Source organism: Raphanus sativus, chromosome 3 (assembly GCF_000801105.2).
Source record: "Raphanus sativus cultivar WK10039 chromosome 3, ASM80110v3, whole genome shotgun sequence".
Taxonomy (NCBI): Eukaryota; Viridiplantae; Streptophyta; class Magnoliopsida; order Brassicales; family Brassicaceae; genus Raphanus; species Raphanus sativus.
This window is the reverse complement of record NC_079513.1, coordinates 17,409,053-17,435,310: the sequence shown is the minus strand read 5'-3', so window position 1 is coordinate 17,435,310 and position 26,258 is coordinate 17,409,053. Positions and strand designations below refer to the sequence as shown.

Genomic DNA, 26,258 nt, shown 5'->3' with positions numbered 1-26,258 from the left:
AACACTCCTCGTCTTTTTTTAGGTCTTTGACCTTTATTAGACTCTTCTTCACGGAAAATTAAATAATTTTTAAAATTGTTATAAGAAAGCTAATTTGTAGTTTAATATGCAGGGCCGGCCCGGAGGGGAAGCCACCCAAGCAACGATTGGAACATCCGATTTAAAAGAGCATATTTCAAAAAATTTCTTATTAATGTTTATAAATAAAAAATTGATAAAATTTTTTTGCTTAATATAATACTAATATTTTTAGTTATAATAATTTGAAATCATAATATTTAAACTTGAAAACTTCAAAATGATATGCATTAAGAAATAATAGATGGTAATATGTTTATAAGACTAATTTTTTTATGAGAATCAATATAAAAAAATTACAAAGCCTAATAAAGTATTTTTTTTTGTTAAAAGATGGAAGATTTTTATCAAACACATCAATTGTTTAATGTGTATTCCTAATTATTCTAATATCGATTGTCATAGCTAAAACCGTTACTGAGATTAAAACTGATATATATTTATTTGTAATTTACTATGTTATACATGATGTTAAATAGATTAACTAAGACTGATGTGATTAAAGATTTATTAAATTAAGACTGATGTGATTAAAGATTTATTAAATTACTAAATGATTTTGCAAGAAAAATTTCATTATATTTTTAGTTTGTTTACTATTTCTTAATAAAAAAATTGATGTGATTTGATTGTTTTATGAAAGCTTAGTTATTTTTATATTAATGTTTGTAATTTTGGATAAAACATTGAAGGGCATAATTTAAAAGTTGGATTAGGGCAGTGTAAAATGTTAGACCGGTACTGTTAATATGATAAGATATATTTCATAATGGTTGGTGGAAGCTTCTATGGTCAATGATTTGATTTAAAGGTAGCAGGAGATTTGGAATTAAAATCCTCCAAAATAATAATTCATCAGTTATAGAAGATTCAGAAAATTAAGTTACAATAGCTTTTCTGTAAATAATTATTTTATGCATGACGTTTTATAAAATGGTTTAATATGATATATATATATATATATTATGTTATATTCTAAAATTGTTGAAATAGTATTTTTTATAATTTATTTTAAAAACAATAAATCAGCTTTACAAACAAAAAAAAATTGGGTGCCTTAACCATATGTTGCAATCAACAAATGGTCAACTGGTGTGGAAAGGGTAGAATGGTGAATAGACAAAAAAATAGCAAATGATTGAGATTATACAAAGCACACTGTTGAGGAACGTGCGGGAGAGAGGGAAAGGGAGTGTGGTCTCCGTTACAGCGAGAACCATTAGAGCACCTTTAACGCGGTCTCTACACCGCGTCTTTAATGTATTTAGGTTTAAAAATAAATAAAAATTGTGTAAATACACTATATACGTCGCTTAATTAGGAGGCAGAAGAAACGGGTTCCAGCGACACGCGTCACACATTCACCCTTTCTTTCTCTCTCTCGACGGTCGATCTTCTCTCCTCTCTCGTGACTCCTCGAGGACACTGATCGATTCTCTCTGGTGATCTCTCCTCGACGGAATCTCTCGACAACAGAATCACCCGGCGTCTCTCTCGGTGGAATCGTCGTCTCTATCGGTCTCCTCGACGACTCTGCTTCTCTCTCGGTCTCCTCGTCTCTCTCGCTATCTCTCTATCAAATCAAAAGGAAAGCTATGTATTTGTCCTTTTATGTTTGAATCCTTCTTTGTTATTTTGATTTGTTGTTGTGTTGCATGCGTGTCTTTGTGTTCGTTTATGTCTCTGTATTTGATTTTGTCTCTTGCGTTTCCTTTTCAAATGGACGGATCCAAAAGGCAGGAAGGTTGTTCAAAGAAGACGACGATTCCAATACAGGTTTGACATATATCTTGGTTCCGTTAGATTCTTTAAGGGTTTGGTCTGGAACGAATTGGAACACATGATGAATAGGTAGAACTCGTTTGTGGTCTGGAACGAATTGACATATATCTCTCTGTTTGTTGAATTTGTCTGTTGATAAATATTTCTTCTGTTGTGTGATGAATGCTTCTTAAAAGATCGATGAGTACTGATTATTTTTGATTTTGTCTCTTGATTTGTTTGTTGTGTTGAAAAATATTTGTTGTGTTTGTTAGGTCTGGTGATTAAAAGATCGATCATTACTGATAACTGATGATTTTGTCTCTGTATTTTTTGGTTTTTTTTGTCATCTGTAGATTATCAATATTAAACTAAAGATTCAGAAAATACAACATTCTCCCAAGCCAATAAGAAGACGAGAAAGGGAGAAGGCTAGAGAGCTTAAGCCACTTGCAGAAACAGAGCAAATACAAACAACCATGTTCGTAAAGAAGGAACAAAAGTTACAACAACCGTGTAGAGGGAGAGGTTATCTCACTGTCGAAGATGTGCATAAGCCATTTCGGACTTCCAGTTGCCACATAAGATCGAGTTCTCAATCCTTTGGTCACACTTGTAGCAATGAGATCAGCCCCTCTATTGGTTGTTCTTTCTTCTTTTTGGAACCTCCACCAAATCAGGCCTTGTAGAGCTTCCAACAACTGTAGACCTTGAGGCTTGAAAGAAGGCCAGCGTCTCGGTGTAGTGATCACATCTATCACACAAGAGACATTCAATGTAAAGATAATTCTGTGCCTTCGGTGCTCACATCTGTATTTTTGGTTTAAATCTATGTTTAAAATGTTAATTGTTAATTTTAAGTTTAATAATTTTTTTTATTTTAAGAACTCCTAAATAGAAGACTCCCATTAGAGCACAAATATATTAGGGTCTTTAACTGCTGTCTCCTAATTCACTTTTTCCACAAAAAAAGTACTAAAAAAAAAATAAGAACCCCTAATTGGATCTTTGGGTTAATGGTGCTCTTACAAAACAAGTAACCCCCAAAACATACCTGTCGCGCGCGGACCCCACTCTTCTGTCCGTTATTGCTGACATGTCAATAGCGTTTCACATGATTGGTTTTCGCTATCGGGTCCCATCCAGCTCTGCCTGAGCTGTCTCGAAGAGTTCTTGTTTACCAAAAAGACTGTTCCACGTAGGTAGTGAGCTGTGATTTCCATCGTCGATCTTGTGGGACCCATCTTCGAAGATTTTGATGCCGTAAAATTTGGAACTGTATACACAGATTTTCTAATTTAATTTTATATACATTTTAAAACAAACATAATTATCTAAAAATAATCCAACCAATAGAAAGAACAATCTGTAAAATATAAAAGTTATATATAGCATAAAAATCAATAAATTTTCCATTAAAATTTGAAAACATTATATCTCTTTCTTTTATCTAACATTGTGATCGGTGATTGCATCAAAACAAATACACTTCAACGGAGGCAAATTAAACATGTTTTGAAAAAAAAAATAGTCGCCAACAAATTCCGAAGACACAAAATGCAGAAACCACTGATGATGCTATTCCCATAGTCAGATTTATCTGATTTTGTTGGCCGTAGCGACTAAAAAATGAAGCAGTTCTTTTCTTGTCAGCCGTGAATTTGCCATGAAAATAGTTGTAATTTCTGGACGCAACCACCAATAACAGCATCAGATAAAAGTACATGACTTATGTAAATATGAAACAAAAGAAAGTTATCTATTAAGAAATGGAAAGAGTAATATATTTCTAAATCTTCCTCATTTATTCAATAACAATTGATTGTTTTGTAAAATCTCAATATTAAATATATATATAACATTATGTGAAAACCGTAAGGGCTTAAGGAAGAAGATAGGAAACAGACACGAGACAAAGGTTTGGGAGGAGTCCTGGCTTCCTACGAACCCACCGAGACCGCCGAGGACAGCTGGGGATACCAGGGATGAAGACCTTCGGGTGCATCATCTCATTGATGAGAACCATACCTGGAACCTAGGACTACTTAATGCAATGGTTGCTGCGGAAGATGTAACCAGAATCACTTCACTTCGTATTAGTAGGACTGGCCGTCAAGATAGCTATTGCTGGGATTTCACTAAATCAGGATTATACACAGTGAAGTCAGGCTACAAGGTTGCTCATGATCTGCAGTCTGCGATATCCCCATCCACTGCAGCAGAACCAAGTACGACAGGACTGAAGAAGGCAATTTGGAAGCTCAAAGCACCCAGAAAAATCAAACACTTCCTATGGCAAGCAACATCAGGATACATAGCGACGGCAAAGCAATTAAAAGACCGACATTGTGCGAGAGAAAGTACTACTGTGTGTACGATGTGGTGCAGACGATGAAACTATCAATCACGTGTAATTCTCTATACGCAAATATGGACTTCTTGTTATTTCGCGCAATCAGAAGTGCTGGCTTCATTTCCATGGATAGCTTGGTACATCTGGAAAGCCCGTAACGAGAAGATCTTTAAAGATAGAGACACATCACCGATGGATCGATTCACTACAGGTTGCCGTTAAAGAAGCAGAAAGCTGGGCCCTCGCACAACGCGTTACAGTGGAACCAGAGACCAACGTGGACGAGCAACAAAGATCTTCGGTCACTTCAACGCAAGCGCAAAGTACAGCTCGGTGGATATGCAAGACTGATCGATGCGTCCTGGATAAACAATGAAGATAGAGCGGGAATGGGATTCGGAGCACGAGGAATAAGCTCAGCTGCATCGCCTCTACACGCCGAAGCTGAAGGCTTACTGTGGGCTATGCAGGAAACTCTGAAGCTAGGAAACAGAGAGGTCCGCTTTGAGTCAGACTTTACTCAACTGATCAAACTTATCATGGAGGACGATGAATGGCCAGCAATGGCATCGGAATTGGATGAGATTAAAGCTCTCTCTGCAGATTTCATTGACTTCTCTATAGCTTATGTTCCAAGATCACAAAACGTCCGTGCCGACTCCCTTGCTAAAGGAGGAAGATCACGCGTCTTTGGCTCACCCTTCGTCAACTACTTTGCACCAAGCTGGCTAGCTCCTAACGCTGGCCAAGAGGCTGCTATTTAGTTTCTAAAGTTTCTTATTCGATGTCAAAAACAAAAAAAAAACATTATGTGAAAACCTAGTGATGAAAACATAATGGATTCAACTTAAAAATTAAAGAACATAGCCGCACATAAGAAGCTTCCATTGGAGTTGATTGAAGAGATACTCTCTCAAGTCTCTCCAAAATCTATTGTGAGCTTTGCAAACTATGGAAAGTTATTTGGGACACAAGACGTTCATCTACAACCACAAGGAGACGTTTCAATCCATCCTAACAACACAAGCCAATATTTATTCTCTAAGTGGATCCTCAGATAGTTGTCCGTGAGTTAACATTGGATATTTCCGGTTTAGAATTTGGTTAATTGCGACGAGTTCTTGACATGTGGCATGGATAAAGGAGTGCAGTTTGTAACCCGTGGTCAAAGTATATGGATTAGCGAACCTAGTTTTAACTTCTATGGCATAGGTCATCTTGATAGTAATGGTAGAAGTGAGGAACGTGTTTACAAGACCATTTGGGGTAAAAATAGCGAGTGGAAAATCCATGACCTTGCCTCAGGTATGTGGAAAGACATCGACTTTGAATCCAGTGATAGTAACCAGGGAGAAGAACAACGTGTAATACATTCTACAAGTGGTGATCACCCAAAATGTTTCAGTTTTACAGTCACGCCTATGAATTCCTAGTAGTCTACTACTGTGTCTTGCAAGCATACATCCCATGTAAAAATGATCACATGACGAACCATCCATTTGTAAGAAAAACTATGAGGCGAATATTTTCTAACCACTAAATTTACAGACTTAGATATTGTTGTCTGGTTGCGTTTGCATGAGACCATTGATGTCAGAGTTGTCAAGATTTGTATTGAATATTTCAAGAACGCTTAAGAGTTCGTTATATGTTACTATCCCGCTCTTGTCACTGTCTACAACAGTCAAGCGGTGTATCTGGTGCATTACCTCCATCCCTCATCCATGGATGGCCTCGAGAAAAAACAAAATTAAGTTACATATGTGCTTTAGTTTTGGAGTTTCATGATTCAAGAGACTAGCACAAGACATGTTGAGCAGTCAGTCTTTGTTTGGGGTTTCTTTCAAGGATCTTTCTGATCAACTCTTTTGCGCTTTTAAACACTTGTGTCTAAGGTGACAAACCAAGTTCATCCTCCAGGACTTCAGTGAATATTTCTGCTACCGTTGCTTAAACTTCCAAGACAATGACATGAGAACACCTTATAAAATTTAACATATAAAAGTTTGTGATCAAAGTAACAATATTACCATCCTAAAACAGAGCAGAATCAGAGAGTAGCTCGTAAAATTTTATCTTTAGAGATTTTGTTTAAATTCTTTTTTTTTTTAACAAACGCACTCTGTAATTTAATTATATAGATAACTAAAAAATGTGAAATACAAAGCATATATATCTAAGTCGTATTTATCAATTATATGTATATAAATATTTAAGCGTAAGATAGAAAGAAACTGATCTAACAACAATCATGTATATTTAGTTATTTACCAACATTCTGTTGAAACCCTAACTAGTAAAACAAAAGATAATGAAATCAAACATAAAAAAGCAAAAGTCAGAGATAGCTGCGCATGAGGAGAAGCTCCCATGGGAGTTGATTGAAGAGATACTCCTTTGTGTCTCTCCAAAATCTCTTGTGTGCTTCAGAGTTGTTTGCAAACGATGGAAAGCTATCTTGGACGACAAGACTTTCATCTACAACCACAAGGAGACGTTTCGATTCATCCTAGCAACGAAATCAAAGATTTATTCTGTAAGCGTAGATCCGAAGATAGTGGTGCGTGAGTTATCGTTGGATATTCCCGGTTTAGAAGCTCGAAAACCTAAAAAGTTGGTTAGTTGCGACGAGTTCATGATATGTAGCATGGATAACGGAGCAGCAGTTTGTAACCCGTGGTTGAAACAAAGTACATGGATTAGCGAACCTACCTTTCATTTCCATGGCATATGTCATCTTGATAGTAATGGTAGAAGTGAGGAAAGTGTTTACAAGACCATTTGGGGTAAGAATACCGTGTGGAAAACCCATGACCTTGCCTCAGGTACGTGGAAAGACATCGAGTCAATGTCGGGTAATACTAACCAGGGAGAACAAAAATTTAAAACGTTACATTCTCCAAGTGGTGTCTTGTTGAATGGAACTTTGTTTTGGATTGTTTTTTCTGTCGAGACGGTTCCGTTGTATCACCTAGATGCCTTCGATTTATCGAGGGAAAGATTCTACAGATTTTGTGATCTACCATGTGTGAGGAGCAATCCTCAAGATGCTCTAGTCCTTAGGGTCTTTAAGGGAGATCGGTTTTCGGTGTTAAAGCAATGCAGTGTAACAAAAAAGATTGAGATTTGGGTGACTGAGAACAAGGTTGAGAAGGGTGCTGGTGTGGTTTGGATGATTTTAATGACTTTTTCAATTCCTAACTTTCCCTGTTTAGCACAGACTGCTTACATTTATCAGCCAAGTTACTTCATCGACAACAATAAAAGGCTTGTAGTGTGTTCTTGCGATGAAACTGGGAAGGCTTGGATCTATGTTATGGCAGAAAACAAGTTGATCAGCAAAGTTCAAATAAGCTCTGTGGTTGATTCTTGGCCTTTGCATTGCACTTATTTTCCCAGCTTGATCCCGGTTCCTCAATGCCATGGAGATGAAACATAATTAAAATTAAAAATTTTACGTGTGTTTTCTTGTTTTTTCTATGTTTCAACTAGGGTTTTTGCTCAGTTTCCTCTTGGTTTGATTTTATTTTGAAGAAACAATTACTCCTTTTTAGTTTTTTTAGAGCAAGCTAGTTTAAGAATTTAAGGGGCTCAGTTTTACCCTTGTAGTTTGACTTCGACTCGGAAGTATTGGCTTTCACTTTGTGATCTAGTCATATATTTCAAAACTAATAATACTTCACTTGATAATTAGGCCCCTCTGATAAAATTGCCGCACTTGACAACCAAATTAATTCAATCTATATTTTCATATAATTAATAACTACATGATAACATATCCTAGGTTGGTGTGATTAAAGAAATAGACAAATATAGAGCAATAGAGTATTAATGATATATATCAAAGAAAAGAAGAAGAAGAAGACCATGACTCAAACGTCCTTGGCCAAGCCCGAGAGATCAATTTCTCCAGAGGAGAAAGGCTGTCTAGTGGCGGCCTTTTCATCGTCTATCTTGGGATGGTCTTGAATGGGTATCCTTTCCATGGTGGCGGTCGAGTCATAATCTCCCATGATATCAAACAAGCTGCTCTTCATCTCTTCTGCTGCTTCAAAGAAACTCTTCACTCCGCTAAAGAAATGGCGTTCGATGTCGTCTAAGTCGCTTCGTAGTCCCGGGAAGTTCAGGGGGTTTTCCTCAAACTGATTTGGGAGAGAAGGTCCACGCACCATCTGGTCTGTGACATCCTCTTCCGTGTGCTCTGTGGTGGATTGAACAACTTCAGAGGGCCTTAAACGAGATATACAGAACATAGGGAGAATTAATCAGTTTAGTGATCAGAAAGGAGAAATAAAAAGTGAATAAGTCTTGAAAAAGCAACCAACACACACACTCTCCTGAAGAAGCAAAGCTTACTCACTCATCTCTAACTGGTTCTAGAAATCTAAATGCTATCCTTTTGATTTGATTAAAGTAAGGCTGCTGCTAGGGTTTGAAAGATGAGAAAACCACTCACTTGCCAAAACAGTGGCGGAGGATCTCCTCCGTTTTTTCGCACTTCCTGAAGAACTTTCCAGGCTCCACCTCCTCCGTCTTGCACTTCGATCTCACCACCGTCGTGGTTGAGAAATTGCCCTCGGCGGGGGAATCTCGTGGCGGTTGATCGGTGAAATCGTTACCGGCGTCGGAAACGGATGAATCGTCGTCTCTCCAGACCCAACCCATACCTAATTCTTGACGATTTTTTTTTCTCTTTTGGTTTCTGGATTCTTTCTCAAGGTTGTTTGGTTTGTTTGTTTGTTTTTTATACTCGCGTATTTTTTTTTGGCTTGAAACCGACTAGTACTAGACCAGACACGTGTAGTAACTTTGTTTCAAGTTTAAATTACGTTAATTTGTCTAACATGTAATAACTTTTTTTCTAACATGTAATAACTTTTTTTCGACCATCTAACATGCAATAACTTTATATATGGAATATTCAATAAATTAATAAATAATACTAAATCAATAAATTTGTTTCAAGTTTAAATTACGTTAATTTTGACATTAAAAATAGTTTGAATTTTAACATATTTCAATTAAATAATAAGATAATAAATTGAGAAAAAAATACAAAGGACTTTGAGAAATACCAATATATGTAGAAACAATTCAATAGATTATGAAAATTAAAAGTGGAGTAATTCAATAAATTATAAAATCCAAAACTGGAACAATTCGATATATTATGAAATCAAAATAATAGAATGCATGAAGGTCTTGTAATATTTAGGGACCGACCGGTGACAATTCTGAAATCAAGAAGAATAAATAGGAAAAGAATTTAGAAGAATAAAAATTGCAGGAACTATCAGGTTAATTTGTCTTGTTTCTGTGTTTAAAGCTCGTTGAATACGTCAAATGTTGAATAGAAACAAAAATAACTCGTTACAATTGCGAAATTCGTCCAAGTGTCTTCGATAATACATGACAGTCTCTGAATGTATAGATAACATTTTGCACATTGATCAGAAAAAAAGATAACGGATTTGACTGACTGGTGACAATTCTGAAATCAAGAGAAACAAATAGGAAAAAAAATATAGAAGAACAAAATTGCAGGAAAAAAAGAATTCTTTTCCATTTTAAATTTAACAAGGAATAATTTTTTCTTTATTTCTCAACAAAAAAAATGAGAATGAATGAGAAGGAAAAATTATTTTTTGTATATGGTAATTTTTTTAGGGAATACATTATTTTTCGTCGTTCTTTGGTCACCAGTCGGACTTCAAAGTGTTTGTTACCGATTATTTTGATTTGGTGCAAAATGTTAGGTCTTACTAGTGACCAAAGAACGGCGAGAAATAATGTATTTCTTAAAAAAAATACCATTTACAAGGAATAATTTTTCCTTCTTATTCTTTATCTTTTTCTTTAGAGAAATAAAGAAAAAAGTTATTTCTTGTTAAACTTAAGATAGAACACAATTCTTTTTTTTCTATTTTTTTCTCTTGATTCCAGAATTGTCACCAGTCAGATCCGTTATCTTTTTTCTGATCAATGTGCAAAATGTTATCTATACATTCAAAGACTGTCATGTATTATCGAAGACACTTAGACGAATTTCGCAATTGTAACGAGTTGTTTTTTTTTCTATTCAACATTTGACGTATTCAACGAGCTTTAAACACAGAAACAAGACAAATTAACCCGATAGTTCATACTAGTATTCTATCAGGTATGATTCATCTCGATTTTATACCATCGACTGGCTAGATGCGTCATTTTTTTTAGAGTGAATTGGGTCAAAATCTATAAAGAAGTAGTTAATTAAGTAAATACCCAAGGTATAAATTGTGTGGGGTTTAAAAATCAACTAGGAATGACGAAATGACAAAACAGTCCTTTTAGTTCCGAGGAAACATTTTAGATTATGTCTACACTTAGGTTAAAAAGTTAAATGGGGTTTCAGAGAGATAATATTAACAGGGTGACTTAACAATAATTAACTTAGTATTTATCCCCCCAAGATACGTGAAGGTGGCTATGGGAGAATTGGCAGATAAGGGGTTTAATTAGTAGATCTGACACAAGGCATGCATGCATACTTCAAGTTAAGAAGATCATGAGTTCCTAACAAGATTATCGCCACCCATTATCGTCGTTTTCTCCACCTTCATCTTCTGTTTTTTTTTCCGTTGAATCTAAAGAAAATTAGAGAAGATCATGAGTTCCTAACAAGATTTCATAAATTCTTCTATTTCTTTCTCCATCTTCTTCGTCTACATAATTATTTGATCTCACCCAACATTCATCTACACAGCCCCAAACAAGATTATGAGTTCTCGCTCCAGGAGTTCATTTCGATAAGATTCGCGATCAAAACGGTAGAATAGTACAACCGCCGTGACCGTAAATCAGAGTGTCTCACGTACTCTCTTCGTAGATTATCACTGCGATCCTCTCAACTTCAGTAGTACCAATATCTGACGTTAAGCATTTGCAAACTTACACACCAGCAACGACATATATAAAATTGAATAAGAACAACCATCGATATTATAATAATTCATCAGCTAAAATAATTTATTAATGGCTAAAGAATAAATTAGATGTCAGTATTTATTTTAAAAATATTTTACGCTAGATTAGACGGATAACTTGATTGTTACACATAATCAGATATATCTTAACCGTCTAACAATAAATTTGAAAGAATAAAGTAAAAAGTAAATTGTTAAAAAGATATATTGGATAATTATATTGTTATATGTTATTAGATATGTTAGCCATATAAAAGTTAATCTTAGAGTCTAATTCAAAGAAGATTATAACAGTTTACTATTTTAGATTTATTACAATACACCAATAAATTATTGTAGCCGTCTAACCCAATTTACATTACAATTTCTTTATTTATTATTTGTGTAAATGAAATGATAGCATTCTACGTATTAGTTTTGTTGACTGGTTTTGGCATATACTTTTTTTTTTTGCTAAACGATTGGTTTTGGCATATACTTCAAATAATATCCGACTTAAATCTGTATTTTCTCTAAAATATGTATATATTCATCCAACAAAAGCAATCGCTATCAAAACAATCATTTTCGTTAGCAAGGTAACTTAAAAAATCACAATTAAAAAGTTTAGAATTCTCTGTTAATTGGTTCAAACAAAACCAAAGCTAAGGATTTACAAAAGACAGATTTAGATCAAATAAAACATGCTTAAAACAGAGGGAAGATCAACACCAACTGTCGAACTATATTATGGATGTTCAAGCCTTGCTCTTTATTAAAATCTCCAAACTACACCACTTCAACCCACTTATGGAGACAGAGCAGGAGCACTTGAAACATGCCCAGAAAACGCAGAGCAAAGAAGAGCTATATGTCGTCTCCGACATCCTGTAAAGAGAGACAGAGCTCCATATCCTTCCAAACGAGCCGGAACAACATACATGCAAAGACCGCTCCGATCAAAGAAGCAGCCTCCCGTTGCAGCAACAACCAAAGATCCCGAAATCAGAGATTATCGATGTTTGGGGGATAAATGTAAACTATTATATTTATATTTAAGAGAAAGAGATCAAAATCAAAAGAGCGTGATGAGAATTTTGATAAGAAACCGAGAGATTAGGCAAAGAGGAAGGATCGTGGAGGAGAAAGAGGAAGCCAGGAAAAAAAGGTTGTTCAAAAAAAAAAATTAAAATATAGCAACTTGTGTGACTGCAAAAGTTTCTTGTTGTTTTGGGTTATCAGAAAAATATATTTTTACGATATCTTTACAGTAAGCGATAGCAAGGTAATAGGGGCAAAATCGTCCTGAAATTTTTGGACAAAGTGAGAAAAATCCTAGATGGGTATCTACCTAATTAAGGCATAAAACTTATGTGTAGAGTGCAAATACTCTTTTTTATTTTGCTGATTACGTTGCAAAAAACACCCGTTTGTTTCTACATCCGGTCTATTTTGACTTTTGAGCATGTTTTGTTTTTACTTGGCAGATCTTGTATATCATAAGCTTAATGCTAAAAAGCACTTTTACATCTGCCTCGTGTAGTTAGTTACTATTTATACCTATTGAGATTGAAAAATACAAAATATTGGATTTTGGAATTCCAAAAATGGAGCAATCCGATAAAGCTAAAGAGAGAAAAATGACACATCCATTTATTCCATTCTAAAACATTAATAAATCATCTTTGTCTTAGATGGAAAAAACATTAACTTTAGAAGATATACAAGTAAAATGGGAGCTGCATGTGCATTTTTTTCAATTGCTAAGGTGTATATGATTAGTTGTGAAAAAACTAATTATATTAGCTTACAAAATGTTTTCGAATTCTGTTTATGTTATTAATTAATGGCTACACAATTTAAAATTTAAAAACTAAAGATATATATGCGTAAAATGAATAGTGTGATATTTTTTATTTCTCGAATAAAATATAACTAGATGATAACCGCGCCTTGCGCGGAGTGAACTTTTTTTAAATATGTTGTATCTAAATAAATAATACATTTTTTTTGTTATCAATAATTTTTTTTTACATTTGATTAGGGATGACATGTGGATAGGTATCATTTGGTTTGGTTAGGTTCGATTTGGATCTTTGCAAATTTGGTTCGAATCTTTATATGTTCAGTTTGGTCTTAGATTCAGATAACCCATTTAATTTTTTAAAAACTTAAAGTTCATATATATTTTAGATTTCTCAAAACATAAAAATAAAAATAATATATTACATATAAATTTGAATAATGTATACCAAAATACTTAAATTTAACATAAAAATTGGTTTAACTTAAATATTTGGATAGAAAATGAATAGATATTTTCAGTATTTTGGTATTTTGAGTAATGTTTAGTTATTTTAAATATATAATTTTGACTATTTTTATATATTTCTAAATATTTTGGACAATTTAAAAACATCTTAAGTATTTTGTATATTTCTTTTAGATATTAATTTTTTAAATAATATATTTAAGTATATAAATTTGGTTCGAATATACTCGGATACCCAAAATATTTTGGTCCGAATCGGGTTCGGTTCTGGTTTTTAGATACCAAAATTTTAAACATGTTCAGATATCTAACCAAATTGATTAAAGTTCTATACTATTTTCTAGATTGGATTTGGTTCGGTTATTTGGATTCAGATTTTTTTCCCAACCATATATTTTTTATTGTAACCAAATTTTAAATGAAAGTGACGATGGTTTATACTGATTTTGGGTATGCAACAATTTTTAAACCAAAACACTTTCTTTTATGTACGTGATTTATTTAGTTAATCATTAAAAAATGTTCAAGACCCATTAAAAACGATAGGCTGAACTGAAAAAAAGTTACCATTGATCACAAAATTTTCAATGTGAGGTTTGTACCATTTTTAGTAATTTATAATCGTTTTAAAAAATTCGAAATACAACATATAAGAAAAAATATAATTTTTTATTATATGCTTAATGTGATTGTTTAATTTATTTTAACAAATAAAATTAAACGAAAAGTATAGAGGATAAAAAATTATTATCAAATCTTTATTATTCATAATCATTAATGGTGATATATATGTCAATCATATTAGGAAATTCCGTAGCTTTTATTTAAGGAAACAATAGAGAATATTCTTTTGTATATTAATAATTGATTTAATAGTTATTTAATAAAAACTATAATATATGTGTAGATGGACCAACTTATTTCTCTAACAATCCTCAGAATAATTCTCGTGATGACACGTGGCTACCAAACAATGTTGTAATGTTCCAGGATTAATATATAGGGGATAAGCGGCAGTAAGTCAGCTCATTTTATCATCTTTAACCTACTTAGGGGCTGACTGGTTTTCCCGCTACCACCCGCAAACGCAGCTTTTGCGGTTCATAGCGGTTGTTGGCGTTTCGAAACAATCACAGAAAACGCTACAAATCGCTTCAAACCGCTCTGAACCTCTAAAAATCAAAAGCTGGTTCCAGCTAGCGTTTGCAGTTGCGGGCGGTTGCGGGAGGATAATTTTTTTTCTTTAATAACAGAATAAATAAAATAATACTAAAAATATCCAATAAAAATTTTCAATTGAAATAATAGAAATTGTAAAATGTATTCATATTATATTTCAATTTATATTATAAAAATTCAAAACTAAAATATTTTCTATAAATTTTTAAAATTGAATAATATGATTTTATAAATATAAATTTTATATTTATCATATTATTATGATTTTTAATATTTTTATAATTACCTAAAATGTAAATATTGTTAAATTATTATTTAACATATGTTGCGTTTGGTAGTTTACCAGTCATAAGAATCCCGCAAACGCAACAATTTCTAACAGCTGTACCAGTCGTACAAATCTCTAGAAAATGCTTAAAACCGTAACTACCCGCACCTGCAAACTCCCGCAACCGCAACCGCTGCGGTTACACCAGTCAGGCCCTTAGTTTAAGCCCAGTTGGGATTCGATAGAAAATTGGTTTTCGAGTGACGAGTGTTTCGTTTATTTCTCTTGGTAAATGTTTTATATCTGTTTTCTTACACCCTCTTAAAAGTTTTCTCAGATCATATATTATTCTGTCTGATGATGTTCACCAACTAAGACAAAGACACTGCTAAAATATCTACTTTTGTTTGATCTTATGTATGTACTCGTTACTTTCTATTTTATTGACGTCAGTCTCAAATATTTCTATTTAAATGATCTTCCAGAGCCCAAAACTTCAAAATACAAGAGCGAAGAATGAAGAAACATATTTCAAAACAACTTCAATTAGTCGTTCATGGCATAACATTCAACTTGTTTACAAATAAAACAAAAACCAAAGCAGCCAATTCAACAAAATTGTAAAATTTACCCTTAGTTTTCTTCCTTTTACAAACCTTCGGTTTCAAAGAATATATACAATGATCAAATTAGTGACCACAAATGAAAACTTTACAAGGAACTAAAGAAAAATCCAAGAAGATATATTAAATCATGAACACTACTAACTCTTGGCTTCGATTCAAGATTCTTGACGTTGTATAAATAAATAATTATGACATCCTGGTGGTGGCCACGGAGGAGGCTAAGGGAACAACCTCGGCGAGTGGAGTGGGGAGAGGAGTAGGAAGCGGCGAAGTCCTGCAGACAGGACACGTAGGATTGAGTCTAAGCCACATGTCGATACATTTGAGGTGGAAGAGGTGGTTGCAATCTGGTAGTAGCCGTAGCAGATGATTCCCGTTGTAGTCTCCTAAGCAAATGGGACAACACGAGGACGTTGAGTTTCCCTTCGCTTCCGAGTAGAGGATCTTCGGGTAGCTCTGAATGGTGGCCTCGTCCAGACCTGGGTCAACGTCAATGATGACATGGTGGTGGTGGTGATGGACATGTGTTGAATCTTCATTGGTTTCTGAAGTTGATGTAGAGTGCTGGTCACGTTTGCAGAAGTAAGAAGTGAGGGTGATGGTTGTGATGAGGATAAGCACTCCGATGGAGACCCCCATCCCGTATCTGAATCCTCCTATCTCGTCGGTACCGAGGAGGCCGTTGTAATCCGGAGGCGGCGGTTGGAAGGCGTTCATGGCGGCTGCGGTGTGATGGTTTTTGGTTGATGAGTTTTAGAGGAGGAGGAAGATAATTAAAAGAGGTTTTGGTCAGCTATTTAATTATAAGACATGGAAACGGAAGCATCTAGGGGTTATCGTAAGACGAAAGTCAACGCTAAAAGAAAGAGGGAAGAGATGCATGTGAATGAAGATAAAAAGGCTTGTCGAAGCAACAAGCATGGTGTGACTTTTGGTTTTAGTAATTAATCCATATATGAAAGATTGCTAATAGGTGTTGTAATTGTACAAGCATAGACTCATTGATTCGATCGTTGTTATACGTCGTATTATAAGATTTTGACCCGTTACACTTGTATTATAATTCCGTTACTTTTCGAAGAAAATATAGATGGATTTTTAAATGTTTATAAGTAGACGATCAAAATAGGTCAAAGAAAAAACCAAAGCTGGTCATTTTATTTATATAATCTTCTAAAAAAAGTAGACGATCAAAATAACAACATATTATTATAAACAAACAAAGCTGATCATTTTATTTAGAGAAAATATATACACTTTTAAGTGATCAAAAAAATCATTAATAACATATATGCTAAGTAACTTCTTAATATCTATAATCATCTTTCAATCTAACAATTTCGATTGATGAGAAGTTTTTTTAGAAGATTATATAACTAAGAGTAATCTCACTGAAGTTCTTTTTTTTTTGTAAACTAATCTCACTGAAGTTCTTTACGTGTAGTTATCTCTAAATTAAAAATATATATATATATATATATATATATATATAAATAAATAATAGAACTGATATTTAAATGTTAAGAAACTTGGTTTAAAATTTACCAAAACATATATTTTTGACTGAGACTCTTAACATCCTGATAATTTACAGTGAAATTGTTCTAAATTCTGAAATTTCTACGGTTAGAAACATTTGTATTTTGCCCCAAAAAAGAAGAAATATTTGTATTATATAAAATAAGATGCTGACAAATAGTCTTTTTACTAATCAGAAAAGTAGGTAAACCATTCAAAATATGATAATCATCGTTGACAAAAAACACTATGACAATCATCTTCTATTTTGCACTTCACGGCCAGGTTAGTTACTACACCAGTCGTACCCGATATCTGGAGAGTTGTTATATTAAATGAAGTTAATGCGTCAATGCCTGCCTGCATGATGTTTATTTTAATATACACGTATAAACAGATATGTTTGAATGCATTATAAGAAGTGTAATACAGACAAAATTTATGTATATAAACGACTATACCATACTTAATACGGAGCTTGTAAGCTAGTTTCTCAGCAACAGGCCATCATGAATGTTGATTCATTTACGAATAATACCAACAAAATTATTGAAACATCAACAATATGACCAAAGACTTTAGAGCATCTCCACTCATAATATCTGAATAGAATTTTCATGATATATATAGTAAAATAATGATTAAATAATATAAGGATATCTCAAGAAAAAACTTGAAATACTCATAGTATTTCAAATGAAATACTTTTGTATGAATATCTCAAATTTTGAGATACATATATATTACTTTATTATTATGTATACGTTGATTACTTTTTTCTTCAGTATTTTTCTTAGAATATCCTCAAGAAACATGGAAATACTCTTACGAGTTAGAACATTGGCATTGGACAGATGTTAAAAGATGTTGAAACATGGAAACTCAACATACAATATCAATATAAACAAAAATAAAAACTAATTTTTAGTTATGATTAATAAAAACTGGACAGATGTTAAAAGAGTTTTTCTGACATTTTTCAAGTACCTCGGAGAAGAGATATTTCCCTTTTATCTTTTCCTTCTTTCATACTTTTTTTTTCACCATTTATATGTTAAGAAATGCTTTTAGATTTTCACCAATGATGGTTCTGATGGCGGGTTCTATCTCTAAAGGTCTAAAAAGCATATATATATATGTATATATGTGTATGTAGTTGCGTGTTTTAAACTTAATCTACGGGAAACACAATTTAAAATATCTAAATTTAGATATTTTGGATTGAATTTTCCGTAAATCTTAGAACTCCACAACTACACATATATAACATATACCTACACATATATGCTGTTAGAATCTCTCATTAGAAGTTGTCTTAGTCAACATGTAATGGCAACCCAAAAGTTAGCAAAAAGAAACATGTAATGACACTATCAAGATGAGAGGCATTATAAAAGAGCAGAGGCTATTCTATTTCTAAGATATCATGGGCTTTAGACAATCTTTATCAGGCCGGAAACTATACAATCTTTTATATTAAACTTCTTTGCCGTCACTCGGTAACTGATATTGAATTCTTGATCTCGAAAACTATTTTTTCTTTCGGTGACCAGCTAGTGCTTGTACAAAATACTTACTAGGAATGAAAGTTTGAAGAGGTAACAAAATAAAGAAATAAAAAAATGGTTATGAACCTGACACTCTTTAGTAACGTCGTTGGATTTAATATACTTGTTTCATTGTTAGGTCATAGTTAGAAAGAGTTCTCAAGTCTCTAGTTGAGCACAATTTGGTGAAATCATAGTGGTTGAAAGCAATTAGATGTAGCTCCCCTGGGTGCATCTTTGTTCAGCGTGTGAGAGATGCACACATTGCCAATAGGAAACGTTTAGTGCGTTAATAATTCTTTTTGGGGTCAAATGCAATTATAACTTTAAAATCACTTCCAAAAGTTTTATAATCCCTGTATATAATCTAATTATTTTAAAAATCTAACTTTCTATTTTTATTAATTATATTAATTATATTATAATCTTGATGAGTCGTCTAGCATTTTAATTAGATCTCTACACTGCTTATGTGTCAGTTTCCGGAAGCTGCATCTTTTGGCTTGAAGATTTTCTTGTCTGAATTAATCATCTATGTGGGATGACAAAACAATTATCTTTTTAAGTTTTTGAACTGATGGTAACCAATATTTTCTGGAAAATAATGCAACATGTGTTGGATTATCAGTGATCAGCTCTTGGAGTTCCTTTTCCAGACCAAGGACAGTAGTGTTGAATGCTTTTGCCATAGTTTCTAAATTGAAAGACACAAGTGTAAGTGCTGGTGCATATGGGATCAATGCTTTCTTCCTTATGTGAGCATACAATATGTCAAAATGATGACATAGATGAATGTCGAGAAGCAATTTCGGTTGGAAACTTCCTAGATATGTCGTAAATGATTGAAAGAGGCAGCAACAATCAAAGAGTTAAACATTAGATTCTACGAGGTACACTGTTGAAATAAATAAGAAATTGGAAAAAAACTTAGCCTCTTACACGACACATGACATAATTCAATGTAACTAGCAGTCAATTGGCTACATTAGATGACCAGAATAAATAGTGAAATAAACTCTAGGTGATTAACATAGTCTTAGAGTAAGGAGGTCTATTGAATTCAAGAATTTAATTAATATTGAAAGATTTCAATTAAAGACATAAATAATATATTTTGAAGTATTTTAAATGGTGAAGATTTAATGCATTTGTCTAATTCTTTCATTCTATATTTTAAATGGATACAAATAAATTTGATAAAAGTTTATTTAAAAATTTCATGAACTTTTTGAATCTTTGTATAAAATGCCCAAAAAAAGAACACAGATTTTACTGAGGAAAGTAATAAAAACTATAATCATTTCCACACCATATAAATATAGAAAATCATTCTAAAAGGTGGAATAAAAACTCTACTAACAAAAACATAAAAGCCAACAATTCTTGTATCACTATATAAAAATGTAGAGATAAAACTATATCGAAAAAAGTTTTTTTTTCTCCATTATAATATGGATTGCAAAAAATGAATGATATCATATCAATAACATTGATGTACATATCTAATAAATAAACTATATAAAAAATTTCTTCAAATCCTAACTTAAAATTTAAGAATTGGTTTTTTATATTTTATAATAATTTTTCATTAAAATCTTTTGAAATACCATGAGATCCGCCAAAAATTGAAGAACACAAATATAAAATTAGTGAATTAACATTAAAAATTGAAAATATTTTAAAAGAATTATTTCGAATATATAATCTAATAACATGAAATTTAAAAGTATTGATAAAAAAACATAAGAAATTTTCAATTCCTTCGATAGTTTAACTTATATATTGAAGTTAAGCCCTTAATGTTTGTATGCATATCCATGAACACTTTGGTCCTTTCAAATTCTAAAATTGTCACCGAAGAACAACACATATTATTTATGTTTTTCTGGTAGTTTATAATTACTTGATATCTCTTGATTTTGATGAGTTTTAGATTTATATTTTAGCTCATTATATTCATTCTATGTTGCATTTACATATTCATTTGCATATCATAGAGGTTGGAATGCATATTTAGAAGTTTGGGGTCAGTTTGGGAGGACATATTTGTAAATCATAAACATGTGGGGCAGAAACGAAAGCAGACGAGAATTCAGGAACTAAAAGTACAGTTTTGGAATATTCGCTTGGATTAAAATTAAATTGTACATTCGAAAGTACAGGGGTTAACTCGAGAATACATTTCTGACAATTAGAGACTTATGAGGTCAATTTGAAAATTAGATGAAAGACAAAGGTACAGATGTGCAAAAAAGAACGAAATGGCCATTGACGTTGTTCGATTTTTCTTCTCGCGGGTCCCTGCACCGGGAAAGCTAACAAAGATCGGAGCTCGAGACTACGGTGGAGAACTCTCGGATGAGCACGGCGGAGGAGGAAGAGCCACGATGGCTAAGAGAACAGACGAAGATGGCGTGAAGCTCCACGATGGCTGCGGCTTGGAGATGTGCTAACGACACCAGAAGCTTGGAAAGAGAACACGGTCTGCTGCCATGATGGAAGAAGACGATTGCGGTGACAGAACGACGAGCTTGGTCGCGGTGGGGGAGCTCGCCGTGGAAGCTTGGAAAGTGAGAGAAGACAAGAAGGTGGTGTGCGGCTTGAGAAGCCACGGTTCAGATCGACATTCACAAAGAAGAAGACCAGACGTTGCAGCAACGACTTCAAGATTCAAAGCGAGCTTGACGCAGCGGAGGAGAGACATTGCTGAGAGTGGAGCGTGAGATACAGCGGCTTGTCGTAACTGCGTCATCTGGATGAAGAGCTGTGTTGACTGAGTTTGTATAAGCTGTGTGAGAGTGGATCATTAAAACTGTGAGAATATGGATCATGTCTATGTGGAGTTGCTGAGACAAAGATAAAACATTTGCAAGATTTGATGCAAACGTTTGTAGGATAGATGCAAGGCTTGTGTTGTATGAAAGATTGGACATTCTTATCGACACAACATTGTATGTTGTGGTGATTAAGTAGTGAATGGCTTGTAGCTGGCTTGGACATACTCTGCTCATCAAGATGATAGCAAGTGGTGGCTACAGACAATGACTATAGAGACTGAGACATTAGGCTGAGACACGTAACATAATGGTGGTGGTGTGTCGTTGAAGCAAGAACGTGATGCGATACGTGAGTTGCTGAGATGAGACGACGTCTAGTAGGTTCTGATGGAAGGACCATATGGACTTTGAATTAATAAGGGAAGTCATATGGGCCTCCGGTGATGTGTAGTAAGCCAATTCCTTGTTTAGGGTTTTGGCGTTTGGAGAGTATAAAGAGAACAAGACGGTGACAGAAAACAATTACACATTTAGAGTTTATTAAAAATGTATATGGATGTGTGTGATCTACCAGACTGTTGAGAGATCAGTGGGTAGTTTTGTTATAAAAAACTATACTAATCAGAAAAGACAATGAGTATTAATTGTTTTTCATTGTAAATATAGTTAAAAGTGGTCGGCATGGGTGTGCTGATTATCATAGAGCAATTTTGTTTACGATTTATTCTAGTAAATGATTTATGAGGTGGTCCCGAAAATGTAAGAAACGAATCTCGTTAACAATTTTTTGTGTTCATTACTTTATGCTCATATATACTCGCAAACAATCTCACTCGCACTCGTTGATAGTCACCAAATAAGCAAAACAAAGGCACTGCTGAAAAATCTATTTTTGTTTGATCTTATGTATGCAATCCGTCTGAAATGCCTAACGGTGAAACGGATCCCACTATATTAAGTTTCTAACTTGTTCTCATTTTTTCTACTGGATTGACAACTCAAGTATTTTTATTTAAATAATCTTTCAGAGCCCAAAAGTTCAATACAAGCCAAGAATCAAGAAAATATATTTCAACTCCCTCTCGACACTTCTGAACGACTTTAGTTCTTTTTTCGTGGTAACTGCTGGTACGTAATTGCATAATTCAACTTCTAACAAAAGCAAAAGTCATAGCACTTATTGTGAAATTTACCCTTAACTTTCTTCCTTTACAGATTTCAAATAATATATACAATCATCAGTTAGTGACCGAAAATGAAAGCTTTATATGGAACTAAAGAGGAACTGAAGAAGATAAATATCATGAACACTACTATTGACTTCGGTTCAGGATTCTTGAGGTTATACAAACAATTTATCAGGACATCCTGATGGTGGCGACAGAAGAGGCTAAGGAGACAACCTCAGCTAGGGGAGTAGGAAGCGGCGAAGTCCGGCAGACAGGACACGTAGGATTTTGTCTAAGCCACGTGTCGACACATTTGAGGTGGAAGAAGTGGTTACAATCGGGTAGTTGCCGCAGCATATGATTCCCTTCGAAGTCTCCTAAGCATATGTGACAACATGACGACATGGAGTTTCCCTTCACTTCCGAGTATAGGATCTTCGGGTAGCTCTGAATGGTGTCCTCGTCCAGACCTGGGACAACGTCAATGATGACATGGTGGTGGTGATGTACACGAGTCAAATCTTGACTGGTTTCTGAAGGTGATGAAGAGCTCTGGCTACGTGTGCAGAAGTAAGAGGTGAGTATGATGGTTGTGATGAGGAGAAGCACTCCGATGGAGACTCCGATCCCGTAACTGAATCCTCCGGCGAAATCCCGCATCTGCGGCGGCGGTTGGAAGGTATTCATCGTGGCTGCGGTTTAATGGTTTTTGGTTGATGGGGTTTAGAAGAGGAAGATGATAAATAATAGATGTTTGGTCAGCTATTTGATTATAAGATATGGATAGGAACAAAAAATAGATAGAGAAACATGTTGGGATTATTAAACGTCAACGCTAAGAGAAGGGATGAGATGCATGGAAAGCTTGTCAAAGCAAGCCTGGTATGACCTTTGGTTTTAGTAATTAATCCATGTGTGAAATGAAATTGCTAATATTCTAAGTGTATATTGTATAAGCATATTCTCATTTCTTCGTTATTTTTTTTGTGAAAGGCATTTCTTCGTTATTTTACGTCATGAAAATATTCCAAATGAGAATTCTAGATTTCATTGGCATTATAAATAGATCATTTAAAAATGTTTAAGTAGACGACAAAATCACAACATATTAGATTGGAACACTATATTATTCCTCTCTAAATCTATTCTCTCCAAATATCCCAATATAACTCTGCCTTTGTTGGTTGTACAATATACAATTATTTCTATGTTAAAAAGTTCAAACATTTTCATAGTGTAAAATTGCATATATGGTGACAAAATAATTTTTTTACTTAGATAAGCAAAATCATAAACAACTTCATCCTCTTTTTTGCACTTCTCGGCCAAGTTGGTTACTAACTTACTAACACGCCAATCATCAGTGTCGGATATGAGAATATAGGAGTCATAAACATTTCTTAAGAATTTTTATTAAACAAATTTCTTCATAAAATTTGGGTTTGTACTCATGTAAAAAAGCTCTAAAAATCTGGGGGCCAAAAGCCGAGACGTTGAACAATTGCTATAATAAACAAACTAAAGTTAATGCGTCATTGCATGCCTGCATGACGTTTAATTCAATATACACTTATATAAACAGATAAATTCGAATGCATAACAAGAAAAAGACAGAACGTATATATAAACGAGTATACGATACTTTATAAGGTGCTTGTAAGCTAGTTGACAAGCAACAGGCCATCACGAATATATATTCCTTTGAGCATAGCACCAGCAAAATGATTGAAACATCATAACAATATTTCCAAGGATCTTTAGTCAAAATAAAATTAAAAATTCCAAGGACCTTAAGTTAACTTTGAAATGGGACCAATCAAGATGAGAGGCATATGTTTCTGTATTTCCAAAAAATACATTTACTATTTTTTGGGTCTTGGTTATCCAAAAAATCATGGGCTTTAGATACTTTTTTACTCGGGCCTGAAACTATACCATATGACATTTAACTCTTTTTTCTTGATGTCACTGATATTGAATTCTTGATCTTGAAAACTAATTTTCTTTCGATGATCAAACTAGTGGGTATAAAAAGAATACTTACTAGGCATGAAAAGTTCGAAGAGGTGACAAAGAAACCAAAAATGGTTACTGAACATGAAACTCTTTTGTAACGTTGTTGGATACAAGAGCATCATTATCCCAAAGCTCTTTTTAGGGTGGCTTAACTATTTTTTAATAGTTTTTAAGTAGTAAAGTGACTTAAGAGACATAGCTAAGAGATTTTAAAATTTACCACTTCCAATGCAAGTTGCTTAGTTAAGAGTTCTTAAAAAAGAATTAAACATTTTATGAAAAACATGTCTAAACAAGATAATCTCAGTTGGTTGAGAATGAGAGAATATGTGTGTGATCAAACGTGACTGGAAACTACAAGACTTCCTCCACGACAGAAAACTACAAGTTTACTCCCAACGCTACAAGACAACAAGACAGAAAACTACAAGACTTCCTCCACTCCGTGACACAAGAAAACTCCCAATACTCCATTCTTTGACTCTGTCTTGACCTGAAAGACGAAGATGAATCAATAACCAGATACTTCTAATATTTCATGAAACATCACTTTACCGTAGAGATCATCTCCTTTCTCAGCGTGGTCAAATTCAAACTGAGGCATCACCATAGGCTCTAACTTAACCCTCCCACCACGTATGTTCTGCACACCACAAAACCAAAAACAAAACAGAGTCAGAAACAAAACAGAGTCAGTCCACAACATATCAGCGTGGTCTCGTTCCTCCACACCCGTTCTTTAAGCTATCATAGACACTGCTTTACACAACTAGCAACTGAACAATCACACACCTGTCTCATCATGTAACAAGCTCCACCCTTTATAATGATAACATGCTCTCGTCTTTGCATGCATCAGTACTTCAACATCCTGCAAAGATAAACAAAGCTTCACATCACCATTTTATTTTCTTGCAGAGACAGAGCAAAATAGAACTAAAACTGAGATCATAAAAAAACAAAACCTTGCAAAAGACTCTGGTTGTTTTGAAATCAAAGGGCTTCATCAAGTTCACATATAATATTTAAAAACGAGAGCATTGTCACAGAGCAACCAAATATATGAACAGCTTCACAGAGAATTATACCACAAGATAACAATAATACATCAAGATGAAACATCAAAGTTCTCTCCTTTATGTTCTCACAACAGAAAAAGCAGAAACTATGATTCCACATAAACACCATACATATCTCTCTACGTTTCAATCAAACGAGTAAAAGTAACAAAAGCAGTATACATGATGAACCAATCATCAACGATGTACCTAATCGCCAACTATATGAGAATCTGGAAACTCCTATCAATCTGAATCAAAAGAATTAGACTTGGAAACAGACGCAGAATCAAACGAGAGGGAATCTCCGGAAACTCCTTGACGATTTGGTGATTCGGTGAAACATAATCAAAATAGATTTCGGGAAGAAGATGAAGAAACGGATAAAGATCGCTCTCGAGTTCGTCGAGAAAGAGAGAGAGAGAGAGAGAGAGAGAGAGAGAGAGCCTTGAGAGAGAGACACGTGTTACAAGAAACGTTTGTTCCATCGCTTAATTAGGATACGTTGTTTAGCTTATTTGTCTTTTTTCTTTTTCTTCAATTACTAAATACACTAAAAACTCCTTAAGAGCCCTGCGTTAGAAAGAGTTGTACAACTCTGTATAGTTGAGAACACTGAGAAGGTTCATTTCGATGACGTCAGTGTAATTTGAGATGGCTCGGTTCGGTGACGTCACAGTGGTTGAAAGTAA

The 26,258-nt window shown here is 34.0% G+C and overlaps 5 protein-coding genes and 1 long non-coding RNA gene across 6 annotated transcripts; 2 read left to right on the top strand and 4 right to left on the bottom strand.

The window, feature by feature from the left end:
• Positions 1-1,266: 1,266 nt before the first annotated feature.
• LOC108845787 (uncharacterized) lies at positions 1,267-2,717 on the top strand. Its single transcript, XR_001948544.2, has 2 exons — positions 1,267-1,854; positions 2,196-2,717. It is a non-coding gene; the product is annotated as an uncharacterized LOC108845787 (long non-coding RNA).
• Positions 2,718-6,441: 3,724 nt separating this feature from the next.
• Positions 6,442-7,814, top strand: LOC108845357 (F-box protein At2g14710-like). The gene has a single exon (XM_018618578.2). The coding sequence runs from the start codon at positions 6,504-6,506 to the stop codon at positions 7,629-7,631; it is 1,128 nt and encodes a 375-aa protein (XP_018474080.1). The 5' UTR covers positions 6,442-6,503; the 3' UTR covers positions 7,632-7,814.
• Positions 7,815-8,019: 205 nt separating this feature from the next.
• LOC108846181 (fra a 1-associated protein) lies at positions 8,020-8,904 on the bottom strand. Its single transcript, XM_018619407.2, has 2 exons — positions 8,649-8,904; positions 8,020-8,422 (listed from the first exon to the last, which is right to left on the bottom strand). The coding sequence occupies exons 1-2, from the start codon at positions 8,855-8,857 to the stop codon at positions 8,065-8,067; spliced, it is 567 nt and encodes a 188-aa protein (XP_018474909.1). The 5' UTR covers positions 8,858-8,904; the 3' UTR covers positions 8,020-8,064.
• Positions 8,905-15,422: 6,518 nt separating this feature from the next.
• On the bottom strand, positions 15,423-16,393 carry LOC108846614 (RING-H2 finger protein ATL70-like). The gene has a single exon (XM_018619829.2). It carries the CDS (start codon positions 16,196-16,198, stop codon positions 15,668-15,670), a length of 531 nt encoding a protein of 176 aa, XP_018475331.1. The 5' UTR covers positions 16,199-16,393; the 3' UTR covers positions 15,423-15,667.
• A 6,064-nt stretch (positions 16,394-22,457) lies between these two features.
• LOC108846438 (RING-H2 finger protein ATL70-like) lies at positions 22,458-23,207 on the bottom strand. Its single transcript, XM_018619666.2, has one exon. The coding sequence runs from the start codon at positions 23,177-23,179 to the stop codon at positions 22,682-22,684; it is 498 nt and encodes a 165-aa protein (XP_018475168.1). The 5' UTR covers positions 23,180-23,207; the 3' UTR covers positions 22,458-22,681.
• A 1,653-nt stretch (positions 23,208-24,860) lies between these two features.
• LOC108846763 (ferritin-3, chloroplastic-like) lies at positions 24,861-25,897 on the bottom strand. Its single transcript, XM_018619970.2, has 4 exons — positions 25,777-25,897; positions 25,301-25,379; positions 25,064-25,151; positions 24,861-25,001 (listed from the first exon to the last, which is right to left on the bottom strand). Exons 2-4 carry the CDS (start codon positions 25,358-25,360, stop codon positions 24,910-24,912), a joined length of 240 nt encoding a protein of 79 aa, XP_018475472.1. The 5' UTR covers positions 25,361-25,379; positions 25,777-25,897; the 3' UTR covers positions 24,861-24,909.
• Between the last annotated feature and the right edge of the window lie 361 nt (positions 25,898-26,258).